At 29.3% G+C, this 16,134-nt stretch overlaps 2 protein-coding genes across 8 annotated transcripts in view; both read left to right on the top strand.

The window, feature by feature from the left end:
- LOC106684518 (kinesin-like protein KIF18A) overlaps nucleotides 1-3,831 on the top strand; it is a 27,824-nt gene extending 23,993 nt beyond the window's left edge. For 4 of the 7 annotated variants that reach the window (XM_014426645.3, XM_024358675.2, XM_014426644.3 and 1 more), the window contains one exon: nucleotides 2,952-3,831. In XM_014426645.3, the coding sequence (XP_014282131.1) occupies nucleotides 2,952-3,010 (59 nt within the window). In that variant the 3' untranslated portion in view covers nucleotides 3,011-3,831. Of the gene's footprint in view, nucleotides 1-571; nucleotides 686-2,951 lie in introns of all 7 variants that reach the window. The other 3 variants (XR_010843484.1, XR_001343709.3, XR_010843485.1) reach the window with 1 other exon arrangement.
- A 5,147-nt stretch (nucleotides 3,832-8,978) lies between these two features.
- Nucleotides 8,979-16,134, top strand: part of alpha-Man-Ib (alpha-Mannosidase class I b) — a 23,965-nt gene continuing 16,809 nt past the window's right edge. The window contains exons 1-5 of the mRNA XM_014426616.2: nucleotides 8,979-9,216; nucleotides 9,295-9,501; nucleotides 11,267-11,543; nucleotides 13,266-13,414; nucleotides 14,925-15,116. Of these exons, the coding sequence (XP_014282102.1) occupies nucleotides 9,142-9,216; nucleotides 9,295-9,501; nucleotides 11,267-11,543; nucleotides 13,266-13,414; nucleotides 14,925-15,116 (900 nt within the window). The 5' untranslated portion in view covers nucleotides 8,979-9,141. The remainder of the gene's footprint in view (nucleotides 9,217-9,294; nucleotides 9,502-11,266; nucleotides 11,544-13,265; nucleotides 13,415-14,924; nucleotides 15,117-16,134) is intronic.

Genomic DNA, 16,134 nt, shown 5'->3' on the forward strand with positions numbered 1-16,134 from the left:
ATATATGCATGAATGTAAAAATGCTGATTAACATTTTTTAAAAACTTAAGATACAAAAACCATCAATAGCTGTTATAATCGCCAAAATTTTGTTTGAGGGACAGAACAACATTTTGTCCATGACCAAAAGGAGGTCGTCATTAGGTCCATGTAATTGGTGACCAAAATTTATTTCAAAAAATAAAATTTCAAATAGAGAGATGCAAAGATAAGAAACTCTCAGAACATGAGCACTTCAATTACAACAAATTATGAAATAATAATAATAATAATATTACTCAACTATTTGTTTTCTAATGCAAATTAGTCACCAATTCTGTTCTATATTTACATTCATCTCATTCTATTTTATTAAATATTTTTCTTTCCCTCTGGTTTTACTGATTGTTTTATTAAGGTACATGTTGAAAATAATTTTTTATCTTTGGGGCGTCAGGTAATTTGTGTTTGTGAAGTATATTATAGATGGTTGTTCTTGTTTTTTCCGTGTTGTATTACTGTTTAATATATTTGGAACTTGTTTTCCAAGTATTCTTACCATGTGTTGATTGATTATTTAATTCATTTTCAGAGTTAGGTAAGGATATTTACAGTTTATTAAGAACTTTCATTGAGCACGGTTTATGCATTTGGAGTGCATTTGTTCATTTTCTGACTAATGGAATCCTCCTTCCATCATAAGAAGGTATCTTTTTGTTATAGCATTTTGCATTCAGTTTATTCCTTTAAAAATTTATATATTCACACTTACACCTACAGCTCCATGAGATCAAATTGATTGAGTACCACTGCATTGAATTCTCATTCTAGAATAGTTTAGTAATCTATAGTGTTATTCTACCTTTCTTGTGAGGGTATTAAGCCCAATAAGCCAATAATTATATCTGCATTCACAATCAATAAGATTCACCACCTGTTTCATGACGTCTTTGATTAAAGTTTTTATATAGTTGGGAGATTAGTTTCAAACCACTAAAATCAAAAATTGGGTACAGTGCAGGATCACTAACTTTCACTATCATAAAAATTCAAATTTTTTTAAAGGGTTTCTTGAGGTTATATTATTATTCATATTTTAGCGTTATATCTATTAAGTTCTTAGCAAGAATATGAATGTGATTGGAAGAAATAGAATAGTCTTGGCTTTTTCTGATTCGAACTTCTTTTTTTTTTTCACCTATAGTTATGTATTGAATTATTAAATATTTTGTATTTATCTATTATTTATAGTTGATAATGATGGGAATTGATTATTTATTTCATAGAAGCAAAATTAAAAGTATTTTAGACGAAGAATTTTTATAAATTCGTCATTAAAGCGCTTGTAGACTATTTCAATGAGAATAAGACCTATCTGATATCAAATACCACTTAATTTTACATTGATTTACTTAGTTTAATCAAAATCATTAAAGCTGTTTTCAAGAAAACGAGGAGAATATGAAAAATTAATTATATAAAATGGTACTTCTGGCCAATATTAGAGCTGAAAAAAATACTAAAGATTAATTCTTTTCCACATGCTTCTCATGCTCCGTTTTTATGTTATCTTTCAATGTTCTGACGATTGTAATTTTAACTGTATAAATAAACAATATAAAGAAATAATTTAATGGAGTATTGAATCAGCCATGTTGGGATGGGCACCTATTTATTTCCACATTGATTATGTTTAGCCTATGTGGAGCTTTTGTTATATTTCTGAATTCTCAACTTCTCAGGAAAAGAAATTAGTTCCTTTTATTTATCATTATGATATTAGTTCATCGGCCATTCAAGTGTTGTTTTTTTTTTCTTAATTTGGATCTTGCATATGTTCTGATATTCTGTATGATTATTTCTGTTTCTAATTATTGTCATTGCTTAATAACTCTTAAGTTTGCTGTTTCCATTTTTCAATACTTCATCTCTATATTAAGATTCTTTTTTCTATCGATTCTCATAATTTATCATGAAAATATTTCTTTGTTTTAATAAACATATGTTATGTATATTAAAATATTTCTTTGTTTTAATTTCTATTTAGTATCATAAAGTTATTTTTTGTTTATCTAAAGTCAAGTATATTGGTATTAAAAGCTGTTCCCACTGCAGCTTTAATTAAAGATTAGTACAATTATGCCTATGGATCAAAACAACTAGTTAGAATTTGAAACTTAGAATAAATTGGAGTTATAACTTTATTCTTGTTAGAAAATTTAATAATTTTTGTATGTATTTCATATAAAAAATATGAATGGCTTCGGGCAAGAATGTGACAAGTTACAATTTTGAATACAAAAACCATTTTGTGCAAAATTTGTCTCTTTGTAAAGCTATTTGTTTTTATATATGTATATATAGTTGACCATAAAGATTTAAATATAAGTAGATGGTCAGGGTTACGGTCAAAAGAAGAACAAATAGTTTAAATAATAGTTTTAAACTATTTGTTCTTCTTTTTTTTACCGCAACCCTGACCATCTACTTATATCTATTTGTTTTTAGTTTATCTAATACCATAATTGCAACATATTTACAGATTTTATACCATAATATGAAATAAATAAAATAAGAATAATATACAACTATATTAAATAAGAATAGTGGAATCTTTCGAAATTACACTACTGACTATTCTTGCTCCAAACCCTTCATATGATTAATTTTTGTCTTATTGTATTGGTTATAGTTTAATTGAATGGTTTGGAACCAGAATATTATATGCCACTATTTTAGAAATGATTAGAATTTGATTCCCCATAAAGGCTTTTTGTTTTGTTCATTTACCCAACATCTTCATTCCATTATCTTTACCTGGAATAGAATGGTATGTGATCCATATAAAAAATTAGGTAAGAATTGTTTAAACTGCTCCATTGAACTATTCTCATCTTGTGGCTTATCATATTCTTGCATTAAACCCTCCTATTGTTTTTCTTCATTTAAGTAATGTTAATTATTATTTTCAGTTAAAGGACTATACTTTAGCAATGGACTAGATCTTCATGACAATGGCAGAAATAGTTAATTTAGATTCCTATCATAAAAACACAAGGGTTGATATAATTGTATTGGTCTAATAGTATGTAGCATTACAAATAAGTAATGCTATTGAACAATATACTCTGATGGACTCCAAAATTTTGTAATTCTTTATGTAACTCTCCATGTCACTCAAAAGTTGTCATGAGTTTTTATTTATTGTATTGCCTTGTAAATAAATATATAAATAAAATTGAGAGTTCTTATTAATTATTTTTATGTAATAGTTTGTATAATATGTAGATATATTTATCCTTTTAGAACTATCAGTTAAAATGAAAATATAGGATTCATTTACTGATATGTATATGTAAAAATTGTTTTCTTTAAATTGTTACTTTTAATATTTACCTGCCATTATTATAACCAATGCTCATTGATTTAAACTATTAATACTGAGAATAGCAACATAATTTTTATCATTCACACATACTTTCAATTATTAACTTATTTTATTACTGACAAATTTGTTGCTAACTAACCAAAATTGTGAATTGCTTCTCATTATTTTAGCATGTTATATGTTTTAATTAAAAGACAATCTTATTGATTTACTACTTCAGTTGTTTATTAGTGTTTTTAACTTTGTCATTTAAAAAATGTTATGAAAAATAAATAAAAAATACTGAATATAAATGCATTTTGTATAATTGTAACTACATTTATTTTCCCTTAGAGATAGGAGGCAATATCTTTAAGAAGTTTTGTAAGTTCCCTTTAACAGGCACACCATGAAATGCCTATGTTAGATTATTATCCATTTGTGACAAATGTTTTAAGAATGATTATTAAACATCTGAATGTGAATGATATTATTTTTCTGTTATTATCCTTCTTGAAGATGGCACCTTTGAGGTTGTAATCATTAATTGTTTTTAGTATTAGTTAAAAACATAATTTAAATTTAAGATGAAATACTCCAATCGCTCCCTTGATTTTGCTATGTCCACCTATACATTCTTCCAAAGGAAGATTTTTATAAGAAAGGCTTCTATGTATTTCAATTCAACTACATTTTTTTTTCAAACACTACTTGAGAATGATTGCAGTTATTATCTTAGTTTACATTAACATCATTGGAAAATTTAGAACATGTTAAATAAATAAGGTTATCTTTTTTCATCAAGGTTTGGTTTTCTTTCTCATTATTTCAGATCAGAAAATGAAAAATATGTTTTCATTGGAATCAGAAATCTACGTTCTAGACATTAAGGAACATATTTGATTTTATGCCTGTTTCCCTGCCTGTGGTGGTGAGCTGGTTTCTGCTGCCTTGGATATATACCAAAATTTCTGTCTCATTCTTCTTCTATTTCTCCTCTCCGATCAATGAATGTGATGATTAATATCTACAATACTTTTTGAAGTGATAAATAATCAATTGTCATAAATTGAAAAATCATCTGATTAGCCAAGCATCTGTGTAACCGATTCTAGATATTATAAAAAATTAAACACTTACTGGATAAGTATTAGACCTGAGAATTTGTCACAATATTTATATATGCCATATGTATCTTTACTTTAGGTATAGCCCATTATAGGTAGCTAAATAAAGAGAGATGGGGTCGAGTAAAACTCCTGTTTCACACCTACTGAAAAGGAAGGCAGTGGAGACATCCTACTACTATACATGGAATTCCAAAGGTACTTAAGTTTAGAAATGTTTTTGTAAGGATAGGTCATATTTCTTGTTTTAGTGAGTAATTAATTTTAAATAATTTTTCTTTTTTACATATACTTACTCACTAGATTTTCTCCTTGGTATCAATATATTTTTTTATTACTTTTGGCTTATATAACTTCATATTTTGTTTCTTTAATCTTGTTATTTTACTTACATATTTAATTAATTACCTATACTTTTCTTTATTTTTTCATAATTTTCATTTTGTAAATATATATTTACTTACTAGATTTTCATATGTATTTTATTTTTTTGTTCATTCCTCTTTTTAATTTTAATATTACTTATTCTCACTACTTCTATAGCCTTTATCCCCTTATAATACTTTGGCCATACCTTTTCTTTCAACACTATTTATATATTTATATTGTTGGTTATTGGTTATTATGTTGGCCCTGACAAAGCCTAAAAATGTGGCCGAAACGTTGGTACTAATAAATAAGTTTTTACTTATTTGTAAACTTCACTGCACCCCCAACCATCTCATTGTTTATATATTTCCACGGCCGACTATTAACTCATCAATATGATTTCTGTTTTAAGAAAATAATTACATTTCACTGCCATATTCCAGATCCTTCAATTAAAACCAATTCATGATTTGGAAGGATATTCTCAATATTCAATCATAACAAAATTTTCGGGAAATATTGACAATAAAAGCTTATTGTTATAGATAAAAAAACCTTGCGCATTGTTTTTCAAATAATATCCGATTCAGGTACCTAAATCTATATTAATCGATTAAATCGACATATTAAGGAGATATCGTGAATAAAATATTTATAGTTTATTTCGATATTTATTATTAACTTCTATATCAACCTTTGACATTAATATTCCCTTGATATCCAATCCAAATTTCGATAAATTCATTATCAAATGGTTTAAATATTTTGAGGAAATATTTAAAGTTCATCCCGAAATTTCTTATCAACATGTACATCATTCTTCCAATTTTTCTCACAAAAAAAATGGTAATTGTTTAATTGAATGGAATTTATTCTTCCAATAATATACATTCCAAACATTTATATTTTCAGAATTAAACGATTTCGATATCTCTATAAATTAATAAGAGGCTAGAAACATTGGTATAGATGGTCCAATTCATACATCCATATCGTCGTAATCCAGCGTTATCATTATCAATTTTTGGTATCATTTTACCAATAATATTATTCACTTATCGATATCCTGAATATCAGACAATTTTTATATTTTAAGGAAATTTTAGCAATTCATTCCGATAAAATCCATATTGGCATTGATGTTTGGGTTTCTTCATCTAAAAATATCTTGAATTTGAGAAATGTTATATTCTTATTTATGTTCTATAATTAAGGATATTAGAGCAATATGGGAATATTCAGCAAAAATGACTAATGGTGATGCTGTTGTTATTCCCTTAATTAGGTAGTATCATAAACGAAGACCAACCTGTAGGAGGTATGAAAAAGATTTATGAACAGTTTATTAGATAATCTAACAATGCTGGAATTGATTTTAAGAAATTTGATGAAACTATAGCTTGGTTGATATCTCATTTGTCATCTTACCATGTAATGTGAATTTAGTTCTTTGTTTAGAGTAGGACATTACTGATGTTCAGATATTGTTTAGGTTGTGGGACTAACATTAAAAGATATTTTGTTAATATAGCAGAGAACGGTCAAAGGATTAAGGTTCAGAAAAAATGTACCAACATTTATTGGTATGAGCATACTGATTCCGAGTGGTAGCTATTTTGCTCAATTAACTTGATTCAATCTTTAATTATATATTAGTCACATAGGCTTACTTAGCTCAAACTGAAGGTAGCCTAGCAGATATTTTGGTTTAAGGCGATGAGTCATTAATTGGCCACTTCACTAATATTGATTTTATAAAAGCAAATGAGTTAGTTTCGACAGTTGGCGTTGGTATAAATTTTTGAAAATCATAAGTAACAACAGAATTGATGACAATGAGTATTTTAGAATGTAGTATTGATTATGTTCCCATGTAAGTTACAATAAATGATTGACAGCAGTATATTTATCAGATAATCCAAGATATTAAAGAATAAAACACGCCGTTTTCCAATTTCAGGCGCCTATTGCTCGATTTAACTTTTGGAAAATCATGAGTAACAACTTGACTCCCAACTATGGTTAGAATAATGGGAATACAAATAAATTTATAACTGGCTGTATGAAAAAATTCCAATGCCATTAAATTATTAAAAAAGTAACAACTGGAGGCCCCTCACTTTCAAATTTTTATAATCGAATCCACATGGAACGGATACACTAGAACATTAGATATCTCAATGTACACCTTCAAGTACCGATGGTAGAAAAAGGTAGTAACTAATAAAAATTATGTAACCACACGTAATGCAACCTACTAACTTCATGTTTTTTCTAATTTAGAGGAACAGAAAAAAAAAATACTGTTATCAGGCAAACGCCGCATATTAATATTTATATTATTCCTTGTATGTACTTTACACGGTTAGGTTCACACATGTAACAACAATATAAGATATTGAAATATGTATAAATGTAAAATTTGAATTAATAAAGATTCCAATAGAATCTGCTGACCCACTGAAAGCTAAAGTCTTACAGAAAGTATCTCTCGATGGCGTTTAATAGCCCAGAGACTTGACTAGGCTCTCAGATTTCTCCTCCATAGGTGGGAGTGTGTAACATTATCTATGGTGGATCAATACAACCTCGTACTAATTTGTGGAAATGGTCATGTGCCTATTACTTCTCTCTGCCTTCTCAGGATCTCTCATCCTTCCTGCATCTTCTATTCATAAGATCCTAAGATTAGCATCGTCAGAACTTACGTTTACCTTTGAGCCAGCAGACTTGTACCGAGTAGAATGAAATGTCCTTTCTGCAAGGATCAGTCAGGATTCTTCCTTCGCGACTGCATACGCTAGTACCCTGCAGAGCGAAGTTTCTATCCTTCGAGGACTTCCGGCTTGGACTCGTAAGACTCCATCCTGTCTGTTCACATTTTAACAAGCTACATATCTAATTTGAGCACGTGTTATCGAGGCTTTCGCTATATTGTACCTCAAATTATCAATTGGAGTCACATCTAATACAACCATCTCAACAAAGGTATTGAACTTAATTAATTGCATGTGACTAAAATGGATGCTGACGGAAAAGGACTGAATTCGTATAATAAAGAATTCCTAGATAGTGAGAATTACCATTAAACATGGAAATTTAAAATGCTGACATTATTTCAAGAAAAGGGTGTTCAAATTTTATCTCAACAGAGTTTAGTCAAATGTCGAAATCTGAGAGTACAACAGAGATTAAATCTAAACAAATAAATGCAAACAATTAATTGTTCAATGTATCCATGATTCACAATTCGATATAATAAGATACAAAAATGTGGCATATTAAAAAAAAAACTGCAGAAATATATTTGGATGAGGAAGAAATTAGTATTCAAGACAAATTTATGGGCTTTCTATCCATGGAAACAATACGAGTGGCTTAGGAAAGAAGAGAAATGTGGTGTTCTATAGTTCTCCAAAATTTAAATAATATGTTACGTTAACGTCACGTCCTATTTTAAAAACTTTCTTTTTATAAAACTTCCGTGCTGAAGAAACGTGTTATTAAATGTTAGAAACATAATATTGTACTGATAAATGAGAATGTAAACATTTGATAAAAGAAGACGTAAGAAATGATAGGATGATGATTTCAAACAGATAAGCTGATTCCCGAATTCTTTCGACACCTGCCTTTTTTTATTATTTTGTTAAAAATGTGTAAGATACCATTATTTTAAATATATTTTATGTACGATTGTCCTTTGAGCATCAACAAATGGATAACGACTTAAAAAATATAGACAAATTAAAAGTTAGTAAAAAACTCAGTGAATTTCAAGTAATGTTAACACTCAGTGTGTCTATGTAAGGAAGTTATCAAAATTTTTCATTAAAATTGTACTTAATAATTTTTAACTAACCCTGTAGAATGAAAACTTGGACTGAAGTTATTATATGGGGTAGAAGGAAAAAAATAAGTTTTAGTTTTCATTCTCTGGTATATTGGGATCTCTAGGCTTTTGTATTATTGGTTAGCCAAAAAAAAGGTTATCTTGTTGTGATATTATGGAGGTTATGGTCAGCTGTCAACTTCCCGGTATCACGCTGACGGGCTCAGCCTGAGGACTTATCTTAATTGATGTTGATATTTTTTTTAGAGTCTTAATTATTAAAAGATAATCATGAAAATTATTGTATTGTAACCTAAGGACCATTATCTCAAATTTATTTAAGATGTGGAAGTATTCTGCTACGGGATTGAAATCCATATTTTCGATCATTATATGTGATTTTAGTTTAGAAATATGGTTCTAATGTTAGCTGATTCTAGTTTATTTAGGTAATTTTTTTCTATATAATGAGGGAAGGCTATGTTTTGTTGACTTTGAATCCTGACCAACAACCAATAGTTATTAGAAGAAGTTGGTGGAGGGTGAGGCAAAACTTGATTTTTTTTATCAACTTTTTTGTGATTACTTTATCTAATGATGTTTTAAAATTTGTTTTATAGTCATGGAATCGTTTATCTAGGCTGCAGAAAAATTTAATTACTACACTAAGTTTTTTTATTATTGTTGTAATTTTCTATAAGTGGATTTGGAGTGGTGGAGTACTGCTTGAAGAAGAATATCATATTAAACCTTACACGGTAGCTCTTCTAAATAGTAATAAAGTTATTTCTATCGCCCCTGACAAAGTAGAAAAACAAGAAATCAAGGTAACTATTGAATTTGTGAATCGCAGTTTCTCTTATAATAGATATCTTTTTAAATAAAACAAAATTTGGATTTGAATATTCAGTACTAATAAAGGTAGTGATACTATGATTGAATATATTCTTGAATTTCTTAATTTATAGCATAGGGTTGTTAAATATAATATGTCCGCAATTACAAATTAGGTATTAAAAATTAATGCACTTTTAATTTAATGTTATTATTTTTCTTTATATTTCAAACTTTAATCCATCATCGCTGGTTCTTATCATTTGTGACCTATTGTTCGTTCTTGTCCTTCCACCCTTAGAGGGCTTTAGAAGTCTTGTTCTTATCTTATCATTCATCACTGTTTTATAAGACAATGGTATATTTTGGGTGGCTTTTAATCTGATGTTGATAAAATTCATATTTATGACTCAAGTGAGGTGCACCTACTCGAAAACGGCTTCTGACGATTTTGATTAAACTTTTTATATCTGTGTTTAATTAAATGGTCTTTTATTTCAACTAGGTATTATCTACATTGGAATAGTGTGACATAACTGAAATACTCAATTTTTAAAATTATTTTCTCCTAAGTTCATTTAACTTATTCGTTGTGGAAGGAATTGGTCAGAGCATTCCTTCTAATAGATTTTATTAATTTTTTTTTTTTAGATATCAAGTATGTTCAGTATTAAATATCTCTTGTACGGAGAGTCAGAATTAGAAATGGACTTACCTGTAAGAAGCCTAAATTCTTCATGACGGCCGGGTAAAAATTTCCAACTTCCACTGCAGAGGATTCCCCATCAATTTGTATTGAACTAAGCTGAACCTGGTTACTCACTTCATCGGATAGTAGCCAAATACTTTTGAGGCATTAGATCAATATCTAATTGATTCGGTGAAAGCTTAGACCATATAATCTCTTCTGATCACATTCATGTGTACACAACGTTTGTTATCTTTTGTCAAACTGTTGTATTGTTAGTAGGTACAAAGTTTATATTCATTATTTTTGCCTTATGAAATCTCAAAATATGAATTTTTAATGTCAGTGGAAGTTGTGTGATGCCTGCATACACCAGATTCTTTCTCCTTAAGTTCATTATCAAATTCTTTCATAGTTTATATTTATTAGGTATTTACGTCTTGTTTGACTGTCTCAATGAGGATAAGATTTAGCTGGTATTAAAGACTATTTAATTGTGATATAAAGTGGCATTTTCGGTTAGTTGATTTTAGCTAAGTTGCTGCAACATCTCAGGCAACAGCTTTCTTAAATAGGGAATTTCAGTGTTGTTCAACTTTTTATTTTTGAGCTAGGCCGATCACACGCGATATACACACGCTAACATACCATTCTGAGAGATTTCGTTGATTGGGCCTTTAGGGACCGTTAAGTGCTTATTTCCATTGAAAACTTGGCTTCAAAATTTCTAACAATTACAATATATATTTCCCCTTAATATATGTTTCATATATAGGTGAATGACATTTAATAATAAATAAGTATTTTTTGCTCTTTAAAAAATAATTTTTTTTTTTTGTTTTCTTCCTGAATGATGGCAAAATTGAGATATATCAAATTTCTTTTATTGTGATAATCCGTACATAACCAACCCTCACAACATCAGGATATTATTTTTCAATTAGCTGTTAAGTTCATTCAGAAAGTATTCATTTTTATTAGGAATTTTTATAAGTTATTCCTTTTAATTTTTGAGATTAATTCCACTTTTAAATAGTTTTTGGAAAATAATTAAGTGATGTTTGTTCTAGGAAAATGTTGTTGATATTCCAGAACAAGCTGCTCAAGCTCAGGTCGACCAACCAGTTTTCTTTCAACAGATGAGCAACAATAATATAAATGAAGAATTAACTGATAGGCAAAAAGCGGTAGTGAGTGCCTTTAAACATGCTTGGAAGGGCTATAAAAAGTGGGCTTGGGGTCATGACAATCTAAGACCTATTTCAAAGAAGCCTAGTAATTGGTTTAAATTGGGTCTTTCAATTGTGGATTCCATTGACACTATGTATATTATGGGACTGAAGGAAGGTATGCATCCATTTCCTATTTACGAAACTAAAATAAAAGTTTACTTTTCAATATATAAGTGAAAAAAAAATTTTATTGCACTGTCGACTACTGTTAGATAGATATATTACTGTTTATAATAGTGTGTTTAGTTCGTATTGAGATAACTAATGTCATTCAACACCAAAAATAAAATAAAGTAATAAGACCTCAGAGTAATCCCACATCTCAGGGATGGGTTTAAATTTTTATTCAGATAAACACTTATCCAAAAGTATCCAAAAGACACTTGTCCAAGTCCACTTGGACTTGAACATATACTGACAGGTCGGCCACAAATTCAACAACAAATAGAAGGACTGGTATCCGTTTACAGTATCTGTAGGGAATATTATTGAAAAGGTTGTTCCACCTGGCTTTGCTTTTTCGAATTATTGGGGACGATCTGAAGCATTGAGACTACTTAGGACACTTCAGAGACCTGAACCTCAAAAATTGTGCTCCTGACTAATGCAGCATAAGTTATTCAGGTTGAAGTGAAACAAAGGCCTGGGGAAAATTCCCAGCAAGCTTGAAATATTGATGGTCATGCACAAGATAGTTAGGCAAATCCTTTGACACTAAGGGTTTACTGGAAACAAGAGAGTAGACATAGGGCCTTGGGTCTGCAGTTGGATTGTGCCCTCAGCCTCGAAGATGTAAAGACTTTCTATATACCCACCATTACTGATCAATGGATTTCAGGAGCCTCCCAAATCTTGACCCTCGAAGTGCCATCCACAAAATTACTTGACGAGAGCAAGTCCTCATTTTCCATTTACAACAGGCTCAGAGCCCACCTATTCGAAAACATATTGGCTCCAGTCCTCTCTGTGAGCGTAGAGAAGGTGAATCAAATGCTGAGCACATACTCCAAATGTGCAGTTTATTTTCTGAGCAAAGGCAACTGTTCTGGTCCTCTCCACCTGATATACAGAAAAAGCTCTATGGAAGCCTGGAGGACCTCAGAGGGACCACCAAATTCCAAATTCCTCCACCAAATTTTAATCCCTGATCTGCCTATCTAATTGAAGAACACCAAGAACAAGAGAAGTATTTTTATTCATTCTGAGAAACTATAGGACACTGTTAATCTGGTACCCTATATTTTTCCTGATCATTAGCTTCATAAAATCTGATATCTAAGTGTGTCAGCAACTCTTGTTATTTATTTGGATTGGATCTTGAAAAGTTTGTAGTTTATACAAATGTGGAACCCTCCAAATGGTTATGAGTGAAGTAAAGAGTCCTCATTAATTGTCCTTAGACTTTTATAATTTTGTTCAACAGTGTAATTGTTATTGACAATTAAATAATTATCAAAAAGTCAGTCATTCCCTTTTTTTCTACTAGGTAAAGAATTAGTATGTTGCCCTCTAAAAATCTTGGATTTGCTATTTAAATGTAAATATTGTAATTATATCATAATTACATTTTTTTATTTAGTTTGATACCAGTTTGAAATTATTTAATTATTATTCATAGCCATATAACGATAAAGTAAAAATTTTATTTAATGCCCTTTAATTATAATTAAAAAATACTAGTTTGAAATGTAGCTGTAGATGAGAATAAATGTAGCATTAATTGTCCTGAGGAATCGGCTTCACTAGGATTGCAGGAGTGTTAAAATTAACTGTATAAATGTTTTGTAAATATGTTTTCAGAAATTATAAAATCATAATTATTATACTTTTTTTTCAGAACTAAAAGAAGCTCAGAACTGGGTTGAACATTCCTTAAAGTTCACTGAATATAATGATGTAAATTTATTTGAAGTCACTATACGTGTATTAGGAGGACTCCTTTCTGCTTTTCATCTCACTGGTGAATCTGTTTACAAAGATAAAGCTGTAAGAAACAGTTTATTTCTTTTAATAGCTAGGTTGTAAATGTTGATCAGAAAGTAATTAGGTATTTAGTTATGCTTTCTTGTTTTATCACTGCTTGGAATCGGCACATTCCTGAATTTAGTTGATTTTCATAGGTTATATAATGAAATGAATGATTTTGGATTATATAAAATTTTTGCTCATCTGTATGAATGCAGTGTGACATTGATGAAACGGTACTGTGTCCTACCAGTTGTAGATGATTCTTTACCGATTTTAATAGCTCATTCATTACAAATCTTTGAATGAATAATTTTTATTACTACATTTCCAAAAATTTAAAAATTTTGGAATTAAAAAATTCAATTAGAAATTGAAATTTTAAAATTCCTAGATTTACTTTGATTTAGTGTGTTAGTGACTTCTTTACCTGACCCCTATCAAACATTGCAGGGTCATACATCTCAACTTCTTTTATTTAAGTTTAATTAAACTGCAGAACTAACATTTTGGACTTTTTTGTTTTTGTTATTAAGAAATTAACCATTTCGTTCTTCATTTTCTAAGAAGTCAGAAATTAATTTTTATAGATCCCATAGTAATAATAAATAAATATTACAAGGGAAAGCTTGGTTTGTTATGACATCTATAAAGATGTTATGACATCTATAAAAAGGTTTGTTATGACATCTATAAAAATTTAATGTTAATTTCAATAGAAAGTGAAGAATATATAAACAGTTGAAAAATAACAATAACTATTTGAAAATAATGAGGAATTTGGGATTAAAATACAGTAGAGTACTGATTATCCAAAACGATTAGGAATTAGGACCAGATCCATTTCGAACTAAGCAAAATCATTCATAAAATAAACTCAGATTACAGAGTTACATAAGGTATCACATAAATATTATTTATGCTATTGGGTTAACCTAAGAGTTAGTGTCACGTTAGGTGTGAAGTTGTTTATATAAACAGATTTGAACACATTTGCTATTTACCTGGACTTGACCAAACTATGCTTTAGAACTGACAACATTGAGAAATTGTCAATAATTTTTAGTTTAAGGAATAACAAAAACTCATCTTGATAAATTTATCACTTGTTCACCTCCAACCCAAAAATATACAAATTGGTTTTTGTGTACAATTTTCAAAGTAATAAAAAATTATCATGATAGAAAGGGTAATGATGTGTTTATTGTTGATCTTAGATTCAATAAAACGAAAAGATGTCCGGGGGTGCTATCAATGGAATAGTAATAAACAAGAATAAGTAAAAATTATTCTGGTTAAGTTAGTAAAACTTTTTATTTTCTTGATGCTAATGTTTCAACCTAAATTCCAGGGCTTCTTCAGGGTTGACTGTGTGGATTTTCCACTACCATAGAATAGCTAGTTTTACATTGCAATGACAATACTATTATTTAATTGTTTGTATAATTATGTTTTCATTCATTTTTTACTTAGAGAGAGCTGTATGATCGTTTATGAAAATGTTTATCAATTAAATATTTTTTTGTTTTAGAAAGACCTGGGGGAAAGGTTGCTCCCCTGTTTTACTCAATCTCCTTCTCCTATTCCCTATTCTGATGTGAATCTTGCATCCCATAATGCACATTCACCTGGATGGGGACCTGATAGTTCTACATCAGAAGTTACAACTATACAGTTAGAGTTCAGAGACCTTTCTAGGATTACAAATGATCCAAAATTTGAGGTATAGCTTCATTTATACTATATATAAATGTTCATTTATATAACTATTACCAACTATGACCTATTATCTAATCTTTTTATATTGTGGTGTTTAAAAAAATTAATTTTTTTCTATTAAAGGAAGATGGTGGGGGTGCGGTCAAAGAAAAATCTCAAATAGAAATTAAACCATTTAATGTGAGCCAATGTTTTGTCCTATGTTGCAGGGTTTCATGAGGGGTAAAAAAGATTGTTACCTTATTTTAGCGTTTGTATCTTTTTTAGCCCTGATGAAGCCCTGCAATGTAGGACAAAACGTTGGCTCACATTAAATTGTTTAATTTCTATTTGAGATTTTTCTTTGACTGCACCCAGGAAAATGGTCTCCTTTTATATATTACACTCGGGTAATCAATGATCTTCCTAAGTTTTTTCTCTTTTAATCTCTAAAACTACTTTATAGACAGAATTTTTGTTGAATCTTGTTTGTTAAATCTCTTCCATACCCTATTAGCTAGATATTTATTATAAATTTAGTTTATGTAAATGCTAACCATTCTTTGTAATATTTGTGAGATGGTGAAATTGTTTTGATATATTTAAAAAAAAAAAGTCTTTAAATTGCATTTGTGAAATTAATAAAATGGATGGGAAGAGTTGAATTTAACCAGCTTGCTATAAAAAAATTAAAGGAGCTTAGACGAGTCTTGAAAGTAAACCTCATTCAAAAGCACCCTCAGTCATCAAATGAAATGGTGCAACATCAAATTGTTGGTTCAGAGATAGTTTCAGGTAATAAACAATAATCTATATTTTGAGAATATAATGGATGAGTGATCTATAATTTTTTTTTTTAATATAAAGAGGATGCAAACACTAATTGGCTGTCAGAAATTAGAATCATTATTTCTCACAATAAGTTCCTGTGTCATATGTGTTCATCCATTTTTCATGATGATTAGATTGTTGTCGAACTTCATTCCTCTATAGTAAACTAGAATACAAAATGATTGTCTTTGGTTTTAATACTAGAAAGATAA

The sequence above is a fragment of the Halyomorpha halys genome, unplaced genomic scaffold, assembly GCF_000696795.3.
Source record: "Halyomorpha halys isolate HHAL.00 unplaced genomic scaffold, Hhal_1.1 Scaffold587.1, whole genome shotgun sequence".
Taxonomy (NCBI): domain Eukaryota; kingdom Metazoa; phylum Arthropoda; class Insecta; order Hemiptera; family Pentatomidae; genus Halyomorpha; species Halyomorpha halys.